General features: G+C 37.5%; 1 protein-coding gene across 3 annotated transcripts; it reads left to right on the top strand.

Annotated features, from left to right (window-relative positions):
* The first annotated feature begins 4502 nt into the window (after positions 1-4502).
* On the top strand, positions 4503-22033 carry LOC113039030 (noelin-like). 3 transcript variants are annotated; one of them, XM_026196897.1, is made up of 4 exons: positions 4503-4956; positions 17743-17892; positions 18662-18817; positions 21604-22020. In XM_026196897.1, exons 1-4 carry the CDS (start codon positions 4891-4893, stop codon positions 21973-21975), a joined length of 744 nt encoding a protein of 247 aa, XP_026052682.1. In that variant the 5' UTR covers positions 4503-4890; the 3' UTR covers positions 21976-22020. The 3 variants fall into 3 exon arrangements, with proteins under 3 accessions (XP_026052682.1, XP_026052681.1, XP_026052683.1); XM_026196896.1 differs by lacking the exon at positions 4503-4956 and adding an exon at positions 15894-16609 and having other exon boundaries at positions 21604-22033; XM_026196898.1 differs by lacking the exons at positions 4503-4956; positions 21604-22020 and adding exons at positions 16061-16609; positions 19348-19668.
* Positions 22034-27114: the final 5081 nt, after the last annotated feature.

The following is a 27114-nucleotide window of genomic DNA, read 5'->3' as shown; positions in this document are numbered from 1 at the left end:
GAGCATGCAACACACATGAATGCATGCACACACACACACACACACTCAACTTAATGTTATATAAAGCATTCACTGCCATACATAGACATGTGAGCGAAGATAGAGCAAGCATTGGTGCCGCCTTTATGTCATTTCATTAAAGCATCCTATATGCAGTTTCTCAGCTTGATCAATGCTCAGGACACGGCGTGCAAAACACACACGCATAAAGATATTTTACGAGTGCTAATGTTCATAAACCAGCCGGCTGAGATGAAACCAATTAGGCTGTGCTCCCATGAGAAACATTCCCAGTGTGGAGATCGCCACAAACACGCGGAGAGTCATAGAGTATAAATTTAAAAGCACCCAGACAAGTTCTGTTCCCTGTGTCAGGACAGAATAAACTGCAGCGACGCAGAAGGATCTGAGGTTTTCTGTATACGGAGTTCATATTGACATTTCTGCAGGGAAAAATCAGTTTTATTAAATCTTTCAAAGAGAGAGATCATTACAGATTTTCTGTAGCATGGTGAGACATCAGTAAAATAGTAAAAGCATCTTGGTTAGTCCCATTTATACGATAAAAAGTGCTCCAAAGTCATGCTTTCCAGAATGATAACTGCTGTCAATGTTAAATGGCGTGAATAAAACTGCACAAGGGTGTTTTAATAAATAAGGTAATGATGTCTAGTCAAACCCAACCCTTCTGTGACATGAGGTTGCATTCACACTCCATGAATTGCTGATGAATTTCAGCTGGCCTTTAAAAGCAGAAACCAGATCCCTGTGCACCTCCGTGCAAATATAAAAGTGATTAAAGGCATAGTTCATCCAAAAATGAAAATGGCTGAACATTTACTCACCCTCAGGCCATCCAAGATGTAGCTTGTGTCTTCATCAGAACAGATTTGGAGAAATTCATTATTTCTTCACTTGCTCCCCATTGGTTCATCTGCAGTGAATGGGTGCCGTCAGAACGAAAGTCCAAACAGCTGATAAAAACATCACAATAATCCATAAGTAATTCACATCACTCCAGTCCATCAATTATCATCTTGTAAAAAGAAGTGAAAAGCTGTGTGTTTGTGAGAAAGAAATACACGTTTTTTTATAAATCAGATTGCTTTTCCAAGTTAAAAAGTCAACTTGTCTGAATCGGGAGAGAAATATGCACAGATTAAGCACCGTTAACATGCAAAAAAAAATAAAATAAAAAAATAAAAATAAAAAACATTTTGGTGGATTTTTATGTGAGTGGACAACAGGGGATGGGGTTTTTTCACTGGAAGAAGCATTATAATTAATTATGGCCAGAAGTGATGGCTTAAAAACATGCAGCTTTTTATTTTACAGGACATTAACTGATGGACTGGAGTGATGTGGATTACTTGTGGATTATTGTGATGTTTTTATCAGCTGTTTGGACTCTCGTTCTGACGGCACCCATTCACTGCAGAGGATCCACTGGTGAACAAATGATGCATGGCTTAATTTCTCCAAATCTGAAGAAGACTAAAACTCATCTAGATTTTGGATGTCCTGAGGGCGAGGACATTTTTCAGCAAATCGTTTTTAGGAGAACCAATTCTTTAAACCTTCACACTGAATCACTGATAATTCATGTGAAAGGTCTATAAACCACACTGGATATATTTGACCAGAGTTTATTAATGCAATATAAGGACAGTGATTTCCTTGGCTCCTAGTCTCAGTCTGGAAAGGCTCATCTTATGGTCAGCTGGTTCTTATCAGTCCACCAAGAAGCCAAATCTTTAAAAAGATGGTAGAGGGATATCATAAAACATTTCTGTGGACAAACTAATCATCATATTGATTTTCAGCATAAAATCTTTAATGTAGCATACAAACCAGAGATCCATGAGCAGAATTATATATTGTTTCTGTAAAATAATAATTGGTACTTATTACTTTCGGACAGTCTTTATACAGTATGTGTGTGTGTGTGTGTGTGTGTGTGTGTGTCTATATATATATATATATATTATAAGAGCTACCCTTATTATAAGGAGACCCTTATTAAATATATCAAAGCCATTTATCCCTATCACACGCATATATATATATATATATATATATATATATATATATATATATATATATATATATATATATATATATATATATATATATATATATATATATATATATATGCGTGTGATAGGGATAAATGGCTTTGATATATTTAATAAGGGTCTCCTTATAATAAGGGTAGCTCTTATAATACTCCATAACACAGTATGATATCTGCTATTGCATATTGCTTTCCCGATCTGGGCTCAGATCTACTACACAGATCTTATCCTGAAGACAGCAGACATAAAGAGAAACTCATAACAGAGACACTTTTAATATATATCCCACTGTATGACTTCACAAACAAAACTGCAAACTGGACTAGTACTCAGAAACTTTTACAAGTTTGCATTTTCATTAATTCATTCAAAAATGATTTGTATTAGCCATTTTTGTTTTTTCATTTTATACATTATGCTTCTGATGGCTAAACTGCATTATAATATGACTTCAGGATACACCACAGGAGATCATACAGTAGCTCCAAGTCTTCTACAGTTAACAAGGCCATTATTTCTCATGCAACGTTCAATGTAGCCATCTGACTTCTCACCATAAAGTTATGGATACATTGAGAATCAATGAAATGATAATTTTCTCATTGCACAACCAGTATCAATAGACCAGGCAACCTGACGTGTTGCTCGGCAACAGAACCTGTTATAAATGTATTAATTAATCAAATAAATATGCTGCCAAATGTTTGAATGGTGATGTCACCCAACATTTTGGCAAACCGGCTCAGACAAACAAAGCGGATAACCAGGCTTGTCTAATTGAAAACATTTTCTATTACAAAGTAGGAATTAAAACTTCCTTTGCAAACAGAGCCAATAGTTTTGTAATGCATCTCGAGAAAGCATCCACTGAAGATTAATGAAAAAAGCTAAATTGCATATACAAAATAAGCTGCACTACATACATTTACATGTGATTGTGTTTTGTCATAACATGAACATATCAAAACATGCTTTACTTTCTGCAAATCGTTGTTGGTCACAAAGATGTGAGTTTATTTAATAAGACAGAGATGTTAGAAAAGCACCTGCTATGATTTTATTCATAAGCACTGGCACAAATTTCTAAACCAAACTGAATCATTAATGCTTCTACTGAATCGTAATATGTAGCCTTCTCATAATTATATTAAATCCTGTGCTGCTGATATGAATCATGTTAATATTTAATCATATTTTTAAACACCTTACTAAATTATCTAGATGGTTGCTAGTCTGTATGTTTTAAGCACATTATTCGTCGATTCTGCAGTGAAATAAAGGCATATAAATTTGCCATAATAGCTTCCACACACCAATCAATAATGCACAGGACTGGAATAATGATGCTATTGATCATATAAATCTTGCAAACTGACCACAAACTTTCTACACACACAGAGAGAGTAGACCTAATAAATTTTTGGATACTTAAAATGTCTGAGTGTTATTGGAAAGATGATAAAAGATCAATTTAAGTGGCATCTTGACAAATGCCGCAGCATCTTTTCGGGAATTACTTAAATTTTCTTCATTTTTGCTCAATGACTTGTAACTTTAGTTTTTAGAGGACCAGTACAGTATATCTTACAATCTAAACTTCTTTGTGTTAAATGTTTTGCTTGAAAAGTGTTGTGTGCTTACTTTCTTCAAGATAAATGACACTTAACCTTATGCAATTAAGTCAATATATAATTTACAGTAAGTGTGGCTTAAGTCACATTTAATAATCTCACAAAATTGTAAAGGTCATTATACAGTACATATGCCATGCTCACCTATAGGCTGCATTTATTTAATCAAAAATACAGTAAAACTGAATATTGTGAATTATTATTACAATTTATAACAACAAAAAGCACCATAAAACTCCCAAGTCTTATTTGGTCAAAATGATATTTCTTTCTTTTATGCCAAAAATCATTAGGATATTTAGTAAAGATCATTTTCCCTTAGAGATATTTTGTACATTTCCAACCGTAAACATATCAAAACTTTTGAGACAGCTTTAAAGGCTATTTTCTAAATATATATATATATATATATATATATATATATATATATATATATATATATTTATATATATATATATATATATATATATAAAATAAAAAAAATAAAAAAAAAATTCCACCATCAGATTACAGATTTTAAAATAGTTGTATCTCGGCCAAATATTGTGCTATCCTGACAAGCTTATTAATTCGGCTTTCAGATGATGCATGATTCAAAACAACCCTTATGGTTTAGTGGTCAAGAGTCAGATTTTTGTGGAAACCGTGATACAGAATTACTAGATTTTCTTTATATACCATCTGACGCCGTATGCAGATAAGATGTCCTTACAAGTGTATTAAGACTGTTTTGACGCAGCAAGGCTCGACCAATTAGCTCAGTCGCGCTCTTCCTCTTCTCGCTCATCCCCGTTGAATTTCCCACGCGCGCTGTATGTCACATCCGGTTTCAGCACCTAGGACAGCTCGCGCTCGCGCTCAACAGTCTCTCCGCCTCACACAACCAGATACACACAAAGTTTTGGGCTAACCAGACCTCCCTGCGTGACGCTAGACATCCAGAGCCGCTCATTTAACGGGAACGGGAGTCGCAGGGACGCTCTGCGCGCGAGATGCCCAGAGACGGCTGCGCGAGACCGAGTGCTGTTTCTCTGTCATTCTGTTGCTGAGAAGAGAGAGAGAGAGAGAGAAAGAGAGACAGCGAGAGACCGGGGACAGAGGAGAGAGCACCGAAGAGCGGGTCTTAACGAGGCACCGGACCGGATCTGCATGCGAGAGCGAGACCGAGCGAGCGGAGGCGCGAGATGCAGCGCGTGAACAAGCTCTTGAGTCTCATCGTGCTGGTGCTGATGGGCACGGAACTCACGCAAGTAGGTCTATCGCCATCTTTACCTCCCACTCTCTCTTTCTCTCTCTCTCTCTCAAACACACACACACAGCGCGCGCGCGCACACAAACACACACACACACACACACACACACACACACACACACATAAACATCTAACACAGATCCGACTGCGGTGAATTAGCCGAATTAATGGGCAGAAGAGATTAACGAATGGGATTACAAACCCAGAGATATGAAGAGTCAATTCTTATACTCAGTGACAGCTCACAGCAAACAATCAACGCACGACCAAGTTGCAGGAAAAGCGAGTTATTTACATATTTGCACCTCGTGTATTAGAGCAAACATTTATGTTACTGTGTATTCAGCCCTCGTGTACTGTTTAATCTGACTTTGCATTCTTTGTTTGGGGTCCCAGGGACTCCAATTCTGTAAGAGTAAAAATCATCACAGCTTTGTGAAAATCCTAACCATTTATTAAGTACACGTTAATATTACTACTTAAATGTATAATTACACTGTAGCAAGGACACCTTCAAATAAAGTGCAACCTAAGCTTTTTATATGTTCTTCTAATGGAATCAACCTCCGTCCAGCAGATGTTATCCTAAAGACGACATGCACTTTACAGAAATGTGACCAAATGCTTCTGTTTGGGTCATTTTGAGCATTGAAAATATACAGTACATTTGCAGAGAAACACAAAACAGATCTAGCAGAAGTGTATTTTATGTTGCATTTCATTGCACGTATTCATGTTTCTGAGTCCTAAATTATGTTTTAAGTTTGATATAACAAACTCACATGTATATTATATATCAAGCTGATATAAGTACGTTTTTAAGCTATTGAAGGCCTTGGGAGAACCCAAACAGAACTTGAGAAGTGCTAAGTAATATTAATGCACTTCAGATTTTGTAGAGCTGTAATTGCACATTGCTATTATTAGCACTACTAATTACATGAAACAGAGTAATTTGAAAAAGTGCACATTAGGGCCTAATTATGATTATTTCACAAAAAGAGAGGGAAAGAAAATTGAAATTTCTCAAATTGGGGCTGGCAAGTCACCACCTGTCATAATGGTTTCTATATACCTTGAGACATATGACATATTTAATTATGCATGAATGAAAATATGATACAGATGTATAGTGTTTAATGGGTTAAACTGTACCTCTATGTTTATTTTAATTGTTCAGCCAATGCAAAACTCAAATGAGACACACACACACACACAAACACTGTGATAAATAAACATGCCAAAACAATAAAACCTATAAATGCCCCTTACTTTCATTCATGTCATATTAAATATGGCATCTCCCCCTAAGGTTTATGTCCCTGGTGAAATGGACAGTAATATGGTAAAGTGTTACAAAAAGAAACTAGAGCTCTGCACTAGAGAATTGAAGAGCATTTGGCTGCTCTTACTAACATTACCCAGAGCGCAGTGTTCTTGGCTCCTACATATGCAAACAGGGCTCTTCACGCTTCAGTTATTCCTTTAACCAGCATCTCACTGTAGCATGTATTTTCATATTGATCAGAAAGGATGAGCATGTGAACCATACAGCCTGTGTAAATGTTGCATTAGGCTCGCTGCGGGGCAGCATGCTTACTCGGCGTGTGCGCGCAAGTAAATCTCAAACTGACTCTGCCAAACCCATCAATTACCGCCACGTGGCTCTGTTCATCTTCTCATCTCTGAGATTTACAGCCCATTGAATCGCTGACAATTTGGCATTTTACTCAGCTTTAGCCAGTTTGAGAAGAAGACCTCGCAACATATACACAAACACATCAAATGTATTCAAGTATTGGATGAAAGACATGTCATATACAATCATTTCACATCCAAAATCACAACTGTCCCATAAATACACAAGAACAAAAACAGCAAAACGCCATTCTGTGATAAGGCTACGGTCAGTGTTAAATTAAACACATGAAGTACCTTAGGAGCACAGGTGTGAGCAAATACAACAAAGTCATATGCTCGTCTCTCACAAATGCAGTGATCTAGTTTCAAACTCAGGAAATTGTCATTGTTTGGTAATTGTGCTGTGGAAACTGAGTTGGCCTTCAATTTGTGTGTTTAGGAGGAGTTGAGATGAGTCACAGGGCCCATTTTCTGTTCTGAGCATGGCCTACATGCTTTATTACTGGATTCAACACTACATGTTTAGAAACCTTTAGAAGAGATTTATGGATTAATGTCGAAGGAGAGTCTTCTTGAGTTCCTCAAAGAGCTTTTATATCTTTTAGCTCTTTAGAAAACCAGTCGTGTAGTGGTGCTTTAATGGATCATGAACCAAAGCACTTACCTCAAATATGTATGATGTGACTTCAATATCTTCCAAAGAACACTCTTAAAAATAAAGGTTCTTCATTGGCATCTACGGTTCCTTGAAGAACCTTCAGAAAGAAAATGTTTCCGACAACAGAACTGTTCACTGAAAGATCAATTGGGGGGAAAAAATGGTTCTTCTTAAAAATAAAGGTTCTTTATTGCCATTGATTGTTCCATGAATAACATTTTACTTCCATGGAACCTTTCCATTGCAAAAAAAAAAAAAAAAAAAAAAAAAAATGGTTCTTCTGTGGCATCACAACAAAAAGAAAACCCATTTGGAACCTTTTTTTTTTTAAGAACTCAAGAAAACTACACATAAAATCACATTGATGGTTCCATGAAGAACCTTAAACATCCATGGAACCTTTACAGTCCACAAAGGGTTCACAACAGGGGAAAAATGTTCTCTAGATTTTTAAAACGCTCCTCACACTAAGAAAAAAAAGGTTATTTTAAGAACTGATCACTGAAAAAGTTATTTGGGGAACCAAAGATGGTTCTTCTATGGTATCACTGCAAAATCACGCTTTTGGAATCTTTATTTTTAAGAGTGTATCAATTGTTTTTTTCTTATCAAGTTGAGAAAAAAACTATTAAAAATCTTTATTTTAAAGAGTGTATAGACCACATCCTAACACCACCTTCAAAAAAAAAAAAGCAACACTCATTACTCTGAATGCAAACAAATACAGTACATGGACCATGGTTCCTAAAACACTACTTACTGAGCACCATCCACAAACATCTCCTAAAATGTAAATACTCATCACAGAACACCCCTAAACACACACAAAGCACTGCTTAAAACTGCTTACAGCAGCTGAACCTAAACTCAAAAGCTCAATAAGTACACCTACACAACCCACAAAACATCTCCTTAATGGAAATAGCACTCACTGAACACCACTAAGAAAAAAAGCCCATAACACCACCCACAGAACAGCTGATGGATCTCATACTACAGATTCCCATCATTTCACCCACTCATTATCAACTAGTATCCAACCTGAACCCGTTTGACAGAATAAGGTCTAAACTGATCTCATTTGAAAATCAGTAACATTATTTAGGTCAGAATGCAAGCTGGAACAAAATATTTCCCCTGACCAAGTTATGCACCAACCATTGATTGGATTCAAATTGATCCATACAGCAGTTTTTCTAAAGGGCTTAATAGACCTAAAATGATTTGAGTTTGTTTTACAGGAACTTTCAGATAGATAGTGAGGATAGAGATGAGAATCTGATCTTCCTAGTCAGGAGCATCATGCACCACTTAAAGTCCTAGGAAGACGTAAGACCAAAGAATTTCTAATAAATGTCTAATAAATGAGTAGCTCTTTATTTGTATATTAGATATGTCTCACCCAAATGTCCTGTTTTCAATAGAAAAATCACAACTAAACTTGACAGCCAGGGATCATCATGAATTTTTCTGTAGTGAAAATGGTCTTGTGACATGAAGCCATAATGACAGAATGTACTTTTCAGAATGACATAAGTGCAACATTATTTTTTAAACTTCTAGTAATATTTATTTGTATTTGCATTTATATATATATATATATATATATATATATATATATATATATATATATATATATATATAATTTTAATACATAATTAAAAAATAGTTTAATTGGAATTCATTTAAAATAATCTTTTGTATAACACTTAGCTAATAATTCTGACAGGGCACATGCACATTTAGTTTCATGGCATGATGCTTCTGTTCCCAGCGGTGCTTATGCTGTCTTTTCAATTTGTGTTAATGTCCTAATCGTATTTCAGTATGTAGCCCAAGTCCAAATGTAGAATCCATTCAAACTTCCATTAACGAGAGAGAGAGAGAGAGAGAGAGAGAGAGAGAGAGAGAGAGAGAGAGAATGGGGATAATGTCTCCTTCTTCACCAGCTATAGAATGAATGAGATTAGTTTTTGATTACCACGGTACAGATACACATCTTCTATGGTCTTATCACCTTCATGGAGATAAAGGTCATCACTACGCTCTCATAAAAGAGAATAATCTAGCCTGTGGATGAGAAGAATTATCATATTAGTAATGGCTCTGCCTTTAATCGATTGTGTCTGGTTTTGACTATGAAAGGGAGATAAAAGGAAAGTGTGTGCCTGCGTTTAAAAGGAAACACAAGCTGTTGTTTATATGATGGCATTTCACCAGCAGTGACACTCATTGTTTCTCTCTAGTAAACCAGAAATCACATGCACACACGTTCTTTTGAAATCACCAATCGATAGCAAGACCGATCTATCATCAGCATGCTCTAAATCTTTATATTTGTGTTGTCCATCATATACTTTTGTAGCATCTGAACTGTGAAAGGGCAAGTGTGTGTGTTTACTGCTTTGTAAAGAAAGAGACAGACAGCAGGAGGATACAGAGACACACTCACGGTCCCTTCTGTGTTAAGGGCAGTGAATGAAACGAAATGTGTGTTGTTACTTTTTAATAATCAGAAATATTTAAGGATATTATAGAGACTATAGGGCAGGCTGCTTTAATCTTTGCCACTAAGAAACTACCTTAAAACATCCAGAAACCTTAGCGAGGGAGAAAATATTAGCAAAAATATATTAAAAATAAAGATTAGCAAACATCAATACATTTAATACATCAGTAAACAGCCTAAACAGCAAAGCAGCCAAAAGACAATATACAAACAACCATTCAGAACAGCCAAGAAACTGCATAGCAAAATATTAACAATACCTAAAGTACACTTAGCAACCAAATTTTTACAAATTACACTCATAACATCTATTCAGACCACCCTAGCAACACTATCGTTCACTAAGATTACTTTAGGAACCTAGCAACATCCCGGGAACTACCCAAAACACCCTAGCAATCAAATTGCTACACACAAACAACTATTTAAAACACCCTAGCAACTGCAAAGCAACACACAACCACTAAAAACATTTTTAGCAGCATAGCAATGCCCTGGCAACCACCCAAAACACCCTAGTAAACAAATACCACTAATAACCACAAATAACACTAGAGGAACACAAACATCACAAAGTATGCTTTAGAATCATATCAACAGCCCTGGTTACCAATTAGAACATGTTAGCAAATGTACACTTAAATAGCATAGCAACAACCCATAACACCCTAGCAATCCAACTGCAACACACAAACACATTTTCAAACCACCCTAGCAATTGCAAAAAATAAATAAAATAAATAAAAATACAAATTACTAAGCATACTTTAATAGGATAGCAACACCCAGGCAAACACCAAAAACACATTATCAACCATCTGCAACACACAAACAACTATTCAAAACACCTTAAAGCAACATAAGCAACATAAAATCACTAAACACACTTTAGTAGCATTATACCACCCTGGCAACCACCCAAAACACCCTTGAAACTGGCCTGTGAAATTTGCACAGCCGAGCACGACTCATTTTCTTCAAGGAAATGTAAAATCTACCATCTGTTCACACACGAACACACATCGCTCTCTTTCCCCTTACCAAGATATAAAACAGTATTTCCCCAATCACAAAATAAACCTCTATGTTCTGAAGTTTCTGAAGCAGATATTCTGTAAACTAGCAGTGAAAACAGCAGGAGGAACAGACTGCTTGGAGAGGCAGAGGAGGAGGTGCAGGGGTAGGGGAGAGTAAGTGTTCAAACAGCAGGGCTCCGTTCCAAACACCTCTGCAGTATCACGGGCACCACCACGCAGACCATTTCAAGTTGTGCAGGAGAAAACTTTGAGCTTTACTTCTTCCTCCTCTTCCTATCCACACTGCAGAACCATTGGGGAGGTCTTCAGCACAGACGATTGATAAATCACTCATATCGCATTGGACTGTTTTTTTACGCTCAGCCTCAAGCTGAAGGCTTTACAGACCATTACAGATGAGTTACTGCTGCCACAGTCTCCTTCTGTCCACCAGCTCAGATGGTTTCTGCTGGTTCATTCTGAGCCAATCATCATCCAGCACTCCTGATCTCCAGGATATTATTGTTTTGCTGGGGGCTGCAGAAATCGCACAGCCTACACATGAATTATTAAAAGATGATAAAAAGCAGAAAGAACAGTGTTAAAGGGAATCCCAGCTCAAGATTACGGTTTTGCTGCTCTCACATTGATGAAAGTAAAATTGATCGCTGTTGCAGCTATAAAAAATTTATATTAGATGTTTACTGCATATCTTGTTTTAGAATTAATAGCAATATTGACCAATACCGACCAATACTTTTGTAAAACTAAAGCTGTTCACCTACAAATAAAAAAAATGATGTATTTGCCCTCATGTCGTTTGTTGGACACAAAAGCAGAAAGTGAATGTCAACGCATGCTGTCAAGTTAAAAAATAAATAAATAAATAAATAAATAACATGAGAGTGAGTACCAGAAAATAAAAAAAATAAACTTTTTTTTTTTTGAGTTTATATGTCACAGTTCTGACTCTATAACATACAACTGCAAGTTATAAACTCATAATTGTATGAATATAATCTTTTTTTCAGTATTGGACTTTGTATCACACAATTGCAAGTTTACATTTCAAAATTCTGATTTTTTTTTCAGAATTGCATGATATAAACTTACTACCGTATTTTGACTTTTTTCTCAGAATTATGGGATTGAACTCATAATTGTGTGTTATATAGTAAGAATTGCAGGATATAAACTTATAATTGCAAGTTATAAACTCAGAATTGGGATAAATATTTGCAGTTGCGAGAAATAAAGTCAGATTTGCAAAATATAAACTAGTATATAAGTTATAAAGCCCAATAATGAGAATAAAACATAATTTTCTTATAATTTAAAGTTTATGTCTAATAATTCTGTGTTATAGAGTCAAAATAGCAAGATATAAACTCATAGTTCTGAGAAAATGAGTCAGAATTGCAAGATAATGTGCAAATCACTTTTTTTTTATTTACCTTAATTTCTCTCCAACTCCATATGACTGACTTTCTCCTGTTGAACACAAAAGTAAATGTTTAGCAGAATGTTCATGCTGCTCATTTCCAGTGAAAATAAATGTTAGCAGATGCTGTCGAGGTTCCAAAATGACAGAGTAACAACATGATGACAGTGTTTAACAATTCCTTTAAGGTTTAGCTTTAACCTCATTGGATGAGGTTGTATGTTGATTAGTTGATCAGTGTGCAGCTTAATTTACCACAATACAAGCTTCATTTTCAATTAGTTGTCTTAACTTCATCAAACAACTCATTTAGAAAACTTTTCATTTTTATTCTAGTGTTAATGTTTATAGAGAAATAGCAGATAAACTCTGTGAAGTCCCTGGTGTTGCATAAATTAATGAGAATAGACATTTGGCATTAATTTTAATTGTTTGATTCATTAGCCAAAAACTTTTATTGAAAAGTATTATTTAGCATAGCTTTTTAATTAATAGATCGTCAGCTTTTATCAAAAGCCAGAAAGTAATCTAGGTTTGAAAGAAGAATTTAATTAACACAGTCGAGTTCAGAGAGTTTAGAGAGAACTAACGAGACCAAATGTTACATCAAAAATCAAAAAGAACGTCCCAAGGCCACTAATTTGTAAATAAGTGTCTATTTGCCAGTTACAAGTCTGAGGACGTGACACAAGGTCAGCCCAACATCGAGAGCGTTCTAAAAGTATGTACTGCACTATTTTCATGCAAAACACAGTCCTACCACGTGCACTGATATGCTACTCATTAATCTCTGAAATAAAAACAAGCCAGTGTGTTTCAAGTTGTATTGTTCATTGGCAAACACGCTGAGGGATCTCAAGGCCAAACAAATTCAAGCCCAGAGTGATTTGTGCTGAAGTAACCTTATTTCTATGGCTCTATCTTTCATTCACTCCGTCTCTCTTTTATGTCTCTCTCCATCTCCTCTCACATAAAAATGCGACCAAAGTGCAGGATGGTAACCATGTTCCCTATAGGGATGACATGTTCAAAAGATGTTTTATAGGATCAGTTTGCCCTAAAAATGAAAAAAAATCATAATTTACTCACCCTCATGTTGGTCCAACCTCTGATTTCTTTCATCGAGCACCAAAGGAGATGTTTAGCAGAATGACAAAGCTGCTCACTTTCATTCAGTAAAAGTTAAACTGTGAAAATGAAGGAAATACATTAAAGGAATATATCACAAATGTGAATTTGCTGAAAGGTACTCACCCTCAGGCAATCCACGATTTGAAAATAAGTTTGTGTCTTCAATAAATTAGGATAAATGTAGCATTGCATTACTTGCTCACCAGTGGATCCTCTGCAGTGAATGGGTGCCGTCAGAATGAGAATCCAAACAGCTGATAAAACAACAAGCCACAAGTAATCCACACCACTCCAGTGAGCAAGTGATGTAATGCTAAAGAACTCCATATCTGTGCGCATGAAGAAACAAACTTATCTACAACTTGCCCTGAGGGTAAGTTCTTATTTTGGGTGAACTATTCCTTTACAAAAGTATACTTCAAGTCGTGCATTAAATTTCAAGTCACATCATAGCTCTGCGAGAAGAACAGTCTGAAATTTCAGTCTTAACATTTCAAACTTCACTGACAGCTGTGGTCACCATTCACTTGCACTGTAAGGAAAAGAACACCTTGGACATTCCGTTATAAATAACTATTTTTGTGTTCTTTGGGAAACCATACAGAAAAACATACAGATTTAAGGACAGGAGGATGAGTAAACGATGGCAGTTCTAGTCCTTTAATGCCAGTACAGAAAGATCGGATCATTGTGGATCCACAAGCAAACCAAAAAAGTGTGCATGGGTTTGTATGTAATAGACAGTGACAGGCCCGGAAAGAATATCTGCCCTAGATTCAGTGTTTTAGATGTTTTCTGTCTGATGTTTTATTAAAGTGAGGTTGGATATGCTGACAGAGACACAACTGGATGCCTGACACTCCCCGAATATCTCTCAGCCCGTTTCTCTCTCACTCAAAGGTCAGTCTACGTAAAGTGACACACCTATGACATACCCCCCCCCCCCCCCTGTTTACTTTGGAATTGTAAACTTTTATAGGGTTTTTGTCTGTTCTTTAAATTCAGCTTCTATTCTCTTTTAAGGGGGAACACACACTCGCTGCATATATACAGTGTGTATATATATATATATATATATATATATATATATATATATATATATATATATATACAGTGTGTATATATATATATATATATATATATATATATATATATATATATAAATATATATATATATATATATATATATATATATATAAACTTGATTTCCCTGTTCAGCAAAACTTTTCATATTTTAAACTCAAGTTTTAAAAAAGCAGGATACCATTGTGACAACTTACGCCATTTAGTATGACAAAATGCAAGTGCAGGGGACAAAGTTAAACGTACAAACTGAACTGTATCTATTTTTCCCTGGGCAATAACAGTATAATTATTTAAAACTTTTATGTAGCCTGAACTTACAGAAAAATTGTCCTGAGAAATATTCACTGGGAAGAAGTGTGACACGTAGTCCCGGTTTCCCCAGATTATTTATATTATATGGTTATTTTTGGTATCACGATTCATGCACCTCTAACTATGACGTGTTTTCCACCTCTTACTGTGTCACGACTACTCACTGACATGTCTAGGTCTGTGAATAATAGGTGTTAAACGAGTGATGCATGAGACTGCACTACTCGTTCTGTCGTAGTGCCAGATAGAGGTCGGGTGTAATAGCATGACAGTACCGCCGATCACAGCACGGGGGCGCTCGAGTCATTCTAATGCTGACTGAATTAATGCACTTACGGCACTGAATGTGTAAGATGCATGCAGGGCGGGCCCTTTCCGGGACCCTCTTATATATATAATCCATCTGCACATGTGCATATCAGATATTTACATGTGTTTAAGGTTGCAATAAAGAGATTCCAAGCAAATATGCCACTTATGTTTCCATTTATTTCACAGGCGCTTCTCTTGACACATCTTGTGAGTTCTTTAATGGTAGCTACTATTTCTGGAAAAAAAAAACACTGATTAAAAGTGACTTATGACAGGGTGCTTGTTAAAATAACACTTTAGCTGTGTGTATTTAAAGTCAAAACAACGTTTCAGTAACAACAAGTGACATTACAAGTCAGAAAACACCAAGTCGCGTTCGCCTGAAGCTGTAACCATAGCAACAGTATCCCGCTTGCGTTTTTTCTTTTTTTACATTCAGAATAGAACAGAAAACTATAGAACTGTCCTTTTAATCTCATTTTAGATTTTCAAATTACATTTTTAAACACACACACACACACAAAACCGCAAAAATGTTGTTTAAAACGTCTTCTTAAACGGTTACCCGTTTGGCACCAAAGAGAAAACTTTGATTGCGCGAAAAGAACCTCAGGAGAATTTGCTGAAAAATAAATAAATAAAATAAAATAATAATAATTAATATATATATTAATATATATATATATATATATATATATATATATATATATATATATATATATATATATATATATATATATATATATATATATACTGACCGAAAATTTGGTGATGATCTCAACAGAGCAACAGCAGTAAAGGGCCCGCGGGAGAAATGGGATCATTATTCACTCGCATTGACCCGGACTGGGGCGTGACATTGGGATGCTCGGTTTACAACCGTTCCGGTCGCGTGGCTATGAAAATATCGGGCTATTAACGCGATCCGTTGCCAACTGCAAATCCCCGGTGGCGTGTCTCGTGAGCAGAGAGGCGCTTGACGCGTTCACGCGCTCCCTTATATAGGAACGTGTGGCGCCGCCTCCTTTCTCATCCACGGAGAGCAGTCGGTGTGTGCAGTTGTAATCTATCCTGAGTAATTCACTTGCGTGGGGAGGCGGACCAATAAGGGCGTGAACGCACACAAAAAAAGGCACGGATAACGGAAAAGACACCAGACGAGAGCAGCGCGCGGAGACGAGGGTCACAGCCGCTCAGTTTTGATCACTTTAACAACATCGGACTCCATTCAGTCACTGGCAATCAAGATGAGCACAGTGAAACAGTCCGAACCGGGACCGTCAGAGGAGATGATGAGGATGATGGTGATGCACGAGGCGCTCACGGGCAGCGATGCTCGCCGTTACGGTTCCCCGGTGGCTTGTGTAGAATGAGAGTTTGGGTCAGTGCGCAGAGATGTCGGTGCCTTTGCTGAAGATCGGTGTGGTGCTCAGCACCATGGCAATGATCACCAACTGGATGTCCCAGACACTGCCATCACTAGTGGGGCTCAACACCACCAAACTGACCGCGGCGCAGGGCGGCTATCCTGACCGGAGTATAGGAGTAAGTCTCGGGTTATTTCCCCGCAAAATTCAAACGAAAAGTTCAGATATTAAGCCTTTAATATGTAAATTAATTTCCGCTGTTGCAGCATGCCACAACTCCCGTTTTCCACATTTAAAAGCGATTTTGTATACAAATATTCGATCTTTTGCATTCTGTTCCATTAATTCTTTAAACATTTCCAATACAGGACCGTGTGTACACGCCTCCTTGCGATTTCTCCGTTTAAAAAAGTGGCGTTCTCGGACCTGCTGATTGTGATGTCATGGAATTTCGAACGCTGAGCGCATTAATATTACAATTCACAATGTTTTCTCGTTCTAACTAGTTCTTTTTTATATCTAAAACACAATTGCTGCAATAAGACAATAGATATCCGGATCATTTTTTGTGTGATTTTATTTGAATATTTGAATTAGCATGAAAAGCCCACTGAAATAAACAAAGGCATGAAGCGTTTTAACACGACTTGAGTCCCTAAAGTTCTTTCGAACGCAATAACGTGTTTTGAGCACATTTTAACTTATGTTAAAAAATGAAACAAATAAGCTACATCAGTAAACACACTGTAGATGTAACGCAGTTGTGTAGCTCTTTCGTGGTTCAGTCTTTTATCACTTTCAGGGAAAATGAATATAAACAAAAATCTGTGGGGTTTACAACGTGCCAGATTAAAAATGGAACATAACACGAAAGGCTGCAAAGCAGGCGGAATCAAAGTCTTGTGTAGTGTTGTAATGCTCCACTGGTGTGGAGACTGTGGAGATTTTGGATTCTCCAGACCTGCATCAGTGGATGTTCATCAGTCCTCCATCTGTCCCTCACTCTCATCAACTCCAGACAGACTGTGATTGGATCTGTAACTCAACAGTAGTTCAAGAATGACACAGCTGAGCAGGACAGATCGCCTCTCTCAAACAGCTGTCAGTCAAATAGACTACAAAACTGTGCGAGTGAATGAGGCTGATGTAAAGCTGCTGCGTTTTGATTGGTGGGTGGGGATGTGGGCGTGGTCTGACGTGGCACGGGCAGATGGGATTTTGAGTAATTTTGTGTCATGTGATTGTAATGACAATAAGTCTGGGATTATAAATGAAAATATTAAGTTTAGATATAATATATTTTCATTGCAGGTTTTACCTGCTAACCCAGAGGAGTCCTGGCAGGTGTACAGCTCGGCTCAGGACAGCGAGGGCAGGTGTGTGTGTACGGTCGTCGCACCTCAGCAGACCATGTGCTCAAGGGATGCCCGCACCAAACAACTCCGCCAGTTACTGGAAAAGGTGACCTCCTGACCCATAATGCTCTATTGCTTTGCCCTTGGGCATCATGTTACCTATCTGAAGTTGACACAGAATCCATGACAACCAGAGCTTTCCTCCAGAGATCAAAGAGACCTAGAGGCATAAGCCTTACAACAACATTATTCGCATACAAAAACTGCGAGTTAATGAGCTCCTCTGGAACACTGCTGGCGCAAAGGCAAACAGCCTTTCCTCAGAAAGACAATGATGCAACTCCTCGGACACATCAAATCATTAGAAGACGTGGTATAGCTGCAGAACTCGCTAGTTTAGTTTGCAGAAGGTCACTAGATTTGTTATATATTGATGTTTAGAGTTAATAAATTTAAACGTTTCTTCAAAAACTGATCATTTTAAGATTAGTGGAAGTTCAAGAAAAAGTTATTTTTTGGTAAAAAAGGATAACAAGTTAAATATCAAATTATTAAAATATAAAACGTAATATCTTGTTAAATATGTAGTTATATTAATCATCGCATTTTGTCATAAAAATAATAAAAAAAATTATTGGAAATGAAAGAATATTATAAAAAATTAAAACACTGCAGTTTTGTCAAAGAGGATAACAAACTGAAGATATATAATACATTCATTATCATTTTATATTTATTTAATATATTTGTTTTCATAGTATATACATAACATATAACAAATTTAATAAATTAAAAATTCTAAACTAAAAAAATAAACTCAATATTTTGTGTATATATGTATATATATACTCTTCTTATTCTGTGTGTATTTTAAGGTGCAAAACATGACGCAATCAATCCAAGTATTGGACCAGCGGACCCAGAGGGACCTGCAGTACGTTGTAAAGATGGAAGATCAGCTCCGTGGCCTGGAGACCAAATTCAGACAGGTGGAGGAGAACCACAAACAAAACATCGCCAAGCAATACAAGGTGAACACACAATCAAATGCAAGCAGTGCACATATTTCACATGAATGCACACATCGTTCCACACTTTCATACACAAACACTCCAGATTGCATGCACACTTATAAATACTTGTGTGATTTTTGCCAAATGTGCAGACCTGTCTGATTCGATCCAAACAATTAGTGAACTTTTATTAGTTTTGTATTTTTACGTTTGAGAACAGAAGAATGCAAAACTAAATATGCATTATTAAATTAAAAATAATAATAATAAGAACAAAAATAAACTAAAATAGAAATAAACATTACATATTAATTATAAATAATGGATCTGCACATTTCGCTTTTTCTATTATGTACCAATCAAAGAATCCCATGACACACTATACGACCTGACACATGCATGGACTGTAATTTTGTTTGCACTTTGTAACACAAGCGTGAGTGTGCGAGTGCATGAGATGTGCGTGTGTGTTTGTGAGAGCACGTGAATGTGTTAGCTAGGTTAGTGAGTTAGCTCCCTGTGCTGAGTGTGTTGTTTCTTGCTTGCAGGGCTAACTATAAAGACATGATAGGAGAGCCAGAGGCCAGAAGAGGCAGGTCTAACCCACGATTGGCTGAAGTGGGCGTCAGTCACGCTGTTTATGTCACGATTCTCATATTCTATTCGACATTAGCTGTAAGAAACACTTCTCCCCCCTCCCTTATCCAACCACCAATTAGATCTCCTCCTGCATGCTACTCTAAAGAATTGTTACCTATTATTACGTTTCATTGCTATATTGCTATTATTATTACTACCATTATTATTCTCATCTTTGCTAGTATTGCTTAAGTTTTTTATTATTATTATTACTCTTATTATTTGTCACTATGAGTCTTTGGTTTTTGAAGTAATATGCGTTTTGGAAGTCAAAAATTTAATCTTAACATCACATTGTTGTATGTGAGTTGTAATTTCAGCATGTGTCCCTTTCTGCTGTTGCATTCTAAACGACAACTAATAAAGTCTTTTCCCAATTGTTTACCGTGTTCAGAGCGTTTGATTTCGTCGATAAATGTTTGTAGATATATGATTTTTGTACGAATACGAGTAGTTTTACTGCATCTTGGCCTCTGGTCTCTCACTGGCTCTACAAGCATACACACACACAAACATAACCTGCTAAAATTAAACTTTTTATTGGTTTATTGAAGAACTTCAGCAAAAAAATTATCTTATTAAATATCTTTTCTCAGGGTTCTTGATGTGCTATATGCTAATTTAAGTATGTATTACAATTATGTTCTTGATATTAGCATCATTTGTTAACAAAAGTATATTTTTTTAAGAATCAGTACATGCACAAAGTGGCCAAAAGTATGTGGACACATTAAATTTAAAAGATTTTCCACTACAACGTCACTTAAAGATGTATAAAATCAAGACTATAACTCAAAACACTATATTTACCTTGTGAAAAATAATTACACAATATAATATCTTTTATATACTTAAGTGCAGACTGACACTTACAGTAAGTGCATATTATTTACAATTAAACTGTTTTAGTTTACATTTATATTAAATTAATTTAGAGTGATTTTAGGACTTAAGTTTATTGTACTGCTGAATGTGCAGACAGGCATTTATGGTAAATTAAAATCATATCATTATTTACGGGTCCTTTGTAATGATTATATTGCGATTTAATAAATTAAACGTAACATTGCATAACACAGTATAGTTAAAATTATAATCAAGTACTTTACGTGCACTTTAGTATGTTAGTTAACACACTGAATTAAGTGTATTTCTTCAAAGTAAGACAATTTGACATTATAACAATTTAACAAAGTGTACCACATCTGCCTCAAAGTAAAACATCTGAAAGCATTATCTGCAAGTACAGCGTTTTAAAAATATAATTTTAAAATATTAAGTACAATACAAGTGCACATTCAATACAACTAATACTATTCTATACGAAAAATACACTTCTTTTGGACAAGGGTAAACAAGCATTTAAATTAGAAGAGAGCATTTTTGCACCTAGCAAAGTAAAAAAAAAAGTATAATAATATGTATAAAGGTTAATCCAGTCGTTTGGTGGGGAAAAACTGGACTGACCTGCACATAACCCAGACCTGAACATAGAAGACCTTTGTAACCTTTTTCGATCATCCAACATTGATTCCTGAGCTGACTGATGCTCAGGAGCAGATCTCTGCATCCTTGTTCCAGCATCCAGAAAAACTTTTCCAGAACTGTAGAAACTGTAATAGAGGCAAAACAAAGATGAAATGCTCATTCACACCATAATCAATAGTTATAAAGATGACAATAACGTTTAGCATCCAGACCGATGCAAAATAACTTTTTCTTTATTATAAGCTCACTGCAGTTTTGTTGTCCGCTTGTGCTCTTTATAGTCAGGTGAATTATAAAATAAGCCATTATCAATATAATTGTGGTGTGGCCTCTGCCGTTCTTTTAAATTGAGAACGATATCTTTATCGCTATAGTTTTATCCTTGATGTGAACAGGTCTCAACTCATCGTAAATGCCAATGATTTAGAAAATTTTAAGCAGATTGGTGTGGTGTTTAGATGTCCACATACTTTGAGGCAGATGTGGTTTTCTATAAGAACTCCAATGGCTGTAAAACCCTTTGAAACTTTTATTTTAAGAGTGTCCAGATGAACAAACACACTATACACAACAGTATTCGACACCTAGATTGTTCAAATTAAAAGCAAGGGTTCAGACAGGTTACAGAACGCACAGTAGGCAAGACTTTCCAACATTTCAACGTTACATACTTACAGGCCATAAAGGCAAAAATGGCGGAGCTGCGTCCGCTGATTCCCGTACTGGAGGAGTACAAAGCGGATGCGCGACTGGTTCAGCAGTTTAAGGAGGAGGTGCAGAACTTGACGTCCAGCCTCGGCCTCCTCCAGCAGGAGATGGGAGCCTATGACTATGACGACCTGCACTCCCGCGTGATTAGTCTTGAGGAGCGGCTACGTGCGTGCATGCAGAAGCTTGGTAAGACACACAACAAATACATGTTTATCTTTCTCAAAAAAGTTTACCCAAGACATGATAGTGGCTCAACACTGTTTGAATTTCAGGTACAGTATAAAATAAACTCAATTTGTGGCACAATGTTGATCATCCCAAAATTTGTTGAATGTTGAAAAATGTTGAAATACTCACTGTTTCAATATTACAGCCACAAGATGTAAACCATAGGCATTCTTTTTTGTGTAGATTCCAATTTTACCACTTTAGCATGAAAAAAATAAGTTTGATATTTTATGATATTTTATATTTGTTAAACATAACCATACATTTGATGTGCAGTGAAATGCTTTTTCGACTTTCTGCACAAATAAAATGAAATAATAATAAAAACATAAAATTACATAAATTAACATATATTAGAAATATTAGGATTTACAACACCATGTAGTTAAAAAAAACTTTTAAAAAAGTTTAAAAATTGTAAACCTTTACAGCTAAAACAATACACATATTAACAGGACAAATTTTATAAAATAATAATCTCACTGTAAATACTCCAGAAATCAAAGTTGGCCTGTTAACTTCCATTGTACGTGTGTTGTTATCACATATAATTGTCAAATTATTTTTGTGCCAATTAAAAGTATGCCACATGTTTGAACCAACGTTGTAGAATTAATTTAAGAAAAGCTATCATTTTAGAATTAAAACAAGCAGTATTTACTTAATTTATGAATAATTCTTTTTTTATTTGAGGACATTGCCGAGAGAAGAAGATGACTTTGTCTGATTTAGCTGCTCACAGACTAAACATGAGTCACAAATATACCGACTCAAGTGTGCCAGTAGACGCTGGACTTTCTAACACAAGTCAAAAAGTCATGGGTATGAGCCGCCATGTGTCACAATCAACTGACCATTAATCAAGAGTGCGATGGTAATCAAGTAATAATTAACGCTTTTAAAAAATAAACGTTCTTAGCAGCATCTCAGGTTCAAAGAATTTTCTGATCAAGATTTATTTTGGCCAGTTCCAAATTTTCTGTGTGGTTCTTTGGAAATTGAACAAAGTTTTTATCACTATATAGGTTCTTATGGTCATAAACACATAAAAAGAAATATCTTTATTGGCATCCGTTGATTCATTAATAACCTTTAATATCCATAGAACCTTTCTATTTCAGGTTTTATATAGTGGAAAGAGTTCTTGGAAATGGAACTGTTCACTGAAAGGAAAATGGTTCTTCTATGACATTATTGCAAAAAAGAAAAAAAAAACTTCTCTAGGTTACGCATGTAACCATGATTCCTCAAGGGAATGAGACGCTGTGTCAAAAAACGCTATAAGGAACGCGTTTAGTGTGAGCGACTGAATATCGTGTGCAATCTGTCCAATGGAAGAGCATAGCACACTAGCAAATGGTCCGATTTTCTCCACAGGGCAGCTCTGTGGACGTAGGTGTACAGCACTTGAACTGGACACATACAGTTTATCTTCTCTTGGTCAGGCTCCCAAAAGGGAAGAGGGCAGAAGGCCTGGAGCACTACAGGTTGTGGTGTGACAGAGGGAAACTTAGGGACATATCCAGCTCGAGGGTATATGAACGCTTTGGCCATGGCAGATGAAAAGCCAAGATAAGTAGGGGCCACTGAGAGGGCCTGAAGATCTCTGACTCTCCTCAGAGAGGGGATAGCCAACAGAAAGGTAGTTTTGAGGGTTAGATGTCTGTCTCATATGTCTTGGCTCAAATGGAGCTTTACAAAGGGCCTCTAACACCACGACCATGTCCCACGGGGGAATACGGGACCGTACTGGAGGTCTCAGCCTCAGCGCACCACGGAGGAAACCGAGAGGGACATGGTTGGCCGCATTGGCCGCTACATAATGAAAAAAATGGAGTGGGTCAACCCCGCAGAGAGCCTGGCTTGCAGAAACTCCAGAACTGTAGCAACTTGGCAGTTAGCTGGGTCAAGCTGATGGTCTCTGCACCATGAGGTGAAGAGTTTGCACCTCAGGGCGTACAGTTTCCTCGTTGAGGGAGCTCTGCATTGGAGGATGGTCTCAACATCCTCGGTTGAGCGACCAGATGCTATGAGCTGTGGCCCTTCAGGGGCCACACCCACAGCTTCCACAACTCCGGGCGAGGGTGAATTATCGTGCCCTGCGCCTGTGAGAGTAGGTCTGTCCTGATCTGTATCTCCCACAGAGAGCTGTTGAGGAGCGGGACCAGATCTGCGAACCATACTCAGCCCGGCCAGAACGGGGCTACTAACAACAGACGGACCCCGTCCCGGCGTACTCTCGCCAGAAACTCCTGGGAGCAGAGCATTAGGGGGAAATGTGTACAGACGAGCCTCTCCATATATCTGCTTCACCACCTCGGGGTGACGATTCCATTCCCCGGGCCTCGGCCCCTGCCTCAACAATATGTCTGCTCCCATATTTAATTTCCCAGGAATATACACTGCTCTAAGTGAGAGGAGTTTGCCCTGGGACCACACAAGGATCTGGTGCGCCAGCTTGTACAAGGGGCGGGAACAAAGACCTCCCTGGTGGTTGATCTAAGAGACCACTGATGTGTTGTCGGTGCGCACCAACACATGGTGACCTCTCAGGTCTGGGAGGAAGTGGTTTTAGTGCACGTTAAATGGCTAGCATCTCTAGATAATTGATATGCCATGTCAGATGGCGACCTTCCACAGACCACGGGCAGGGTGGCCACTTGTGACCGCACCCCAACCAGTGAAGGACGCATCCATTGCTAAGTGTTACATGGTGACAAGGAGCTCCCAGCACCGGGCCCTGATTCAAGCACCAAGGTTTCTTCCACATCTAATGCACGTAGGCATCGCCACGTGACCTTGATCAGTCGAAGTGGATTTCCCCTCGAGGAAAAACCCTTGGTCTTTAGTCACCACTGTAGGGGTCTCATGTACAGCAGGCCAAGAGTTGGATGTTGAACGCAGCTGCCATCAGACCCAACAATCTCTGAAATTGTTTGACAGTGAGTGACCTTCTTTGACTCTCTCGACTGACATGAGAATCGATTCTATACGAGCAGGGGACAAACGTGCCTGCATCATGGTCGAATTTTACACTATGCCTAGATTGGTGATTCTCTGTACACTCTTCTTGGTGTTCAGTCTCAAACTCAGCTCCCCCATGTGTGCGAAAACGATATCTCGATGTCGAACCGCCCATCTGCTCTGACTGAGCTAAAATCTACTAATCGTCGATATAATTCAGAATGCGGATGCCCTGCATTCGCAGAGGAACCAGAGCTGCATCTACACATTTCGTGAACGTGCGGGGTGAGAGTGCAAGGCCGAAGGGAAGTACTCAATATTGGTAAGCTTCACCCCCGAAAGCAAACCTCAGAAATAAAAGTGTTGTGGAAGAAAGTGTTGTGGAAGGATGGAGATGTGGAAGTATGCATCTTTGAGATATATTGTGACAAACCAGTCCTCGGATCTGGACCAGCTATCTGCACCGGGGGACAGATAGCTCACGAGCGTCTGTTCCACCCGTGGCATCACTCTGTAGCCACACTCTCCCATCCCCACCACATTGCAATAGTAGTCAGAGCGTGCTTCCGAACCCAGGGATTGGGCGCGGGATCTGACCGAAGTGGAAGGAGATTGGGACTCGCCCGTCTCCATTCCCTCTGCAAGATCCATTTGCGAACCTCACGAGTGTAGCTGCCGCTCTGCCTCGCGAATGCTCCCTCCTCGAAGAGAGCCCTCCGGGATCTAAGCAGCCGCATTGGCAAGCAGGCAGACCACGCACAGACTGTGTATATCCCCACCTGTTATATATCGCCGGCAGGGAGGAACACAGCCTGAAACGTGATCCGGATTCGCCTTTTAGATGTTTAGTTTACGCCTTGCTCTTTGACATACTTGGAGCTTATACTGGTACAGACAACAGTAAATAAGACTCACAAGACAAACTGAAGACATTCACACACAGAGCGCTTCCTGAAAGACGCGAAGCTGACGCTGGCTATGTGGCACATGTCTGTATCCCCCGCCCGTGACGTCACACTCTTCCAATGGACAGATTACACACGATATTCAGAGTCGCTCTCGCTAAACGCGCTCCCCATAGCATTTTTTTACGCAGCTCGAGTTCCTGAATAGTAACCTTTGTTTTTAAATGTGAACTAAAGAATGATTTAAAAAGATTGGGTACTAATTAAGACATTTATAACAAGAGAAATGAAGTCAATATCAGAATCTAATCTCACCTGTCTCTGATTCACTCTAATCTGATTTCTCAAACACGTTTTCTGCCATTTCTTAATGATGAAGAACAATTTCAAACAAGATCTCTTTAAATTGACTGTTTCCTCTTGATGAAACGGAGAGCAACAACAAGACTTCTGCTACTTCTACTAAGATCAAATGTTCTGAGCTGCTCTCCACATTAATTTTACAGCTCTGTACTCTTTACTGCATGTCGAATATTCTTTCATTTGGGTCTGTTTTTTATTTTAGCAGAAACATCTGAGATGTAGCTGATACTTAAATGAAGCATTACTCAGAACTCAAGTCTCTTGAGCTATAAAAGAGTAAAAATATGCATTCACCATCAACAGCCTCCATTTCCCCAGCATTTACAGTATGCACACCAGTATCTTTTCTCTGGTGTGTATCATCTTTCTTCTCCTTCACGCCGAGTTTCTGGAAGAGAAATCTGGGCCAGTTTCACTGTACGATCAATACGACTTTAAAACAACTGATTGATCTCTCCTTTCTCACACACACACTTGAACTTCATCTTCTGATGAATATGAAAACATTTACAGGGAAAACCCTATGAATTTCACATATTCCCATACACATTTCATCCCACATGTGACATGAATGAGTCTGTGCTTTGTGGAGGAAAGATGTATTACTATTACTGTTCAAATCCATCAGATTTACAGCAAAAACCACATTTTCATCAGAAACATAAAAATGTAGTTCACTGTTTCACTTGTTCAAACATAAATTGTCAAATGCCATTTTGATTTAATTCATGTTTTTTTTTCCTGTATGGTGGACAAACAATTGCCACTCAAAGATTACTAGTAAATGTCACAAATAATGAAAAAGAAACAGCAAGTAAAATCAAATTAAACGTGAAATAGAAGTAGAACGACTGAAATCCTATTCTCTATTCTATTCTCTATCTATTCTAATAATCTGTAATGTAGTGACTACATCCAAAAAACAATAACTTTTTACAGTGTATATTGACAATAATGAATCAGTGATCTCATATGTTGCTTCATTACATGTGTGAGAGGGTTGTGTGTTTTTTGCAG

Source organism: Carassius auratus, chromosome 21 (genome assembly GCF_003368295.1).
Source record: "Carassius auratus strain Wakin chromosome 21, ASM336829v1, whole genome shotgun sequence".
In the NCBI taxonomy this organism is placed as follows: domain Eukaryota; kingdom Metazoa; phylum Chordata; class Actinopteri; order Cypriniformes; family Cyprinidae; genus Carassius; species Carassius auratus.
The sequence above is the reverse complement of the archived record's forward strand: the minus strand, read 5'-3'. Positions and strand labels throughout refer to the sequence as shown.

Coding starts and splice junctions, on each gene's coding strand:
- LOC113039030 (XM_026196896.1), top strand. CDS start 16,460: ATGTCGGTGCCTTTGCTGAAGATCGGTGTGGTGCTCAGCACCATGGCA. Junction 17,893..18,661: donor TCCGCCAGTTACTGGAAAAG/GTGACCTCCTGA, acceptor GTGTATTTTAAG/GTGCAAAACATGACGCAATC. Junction 18,818..21,603: donor ACATCGCCAAGCAATACAAG/GTGAACACACAA, acceptor ACATACTTACAG/GCCATAAAGGCAAAAATGGC.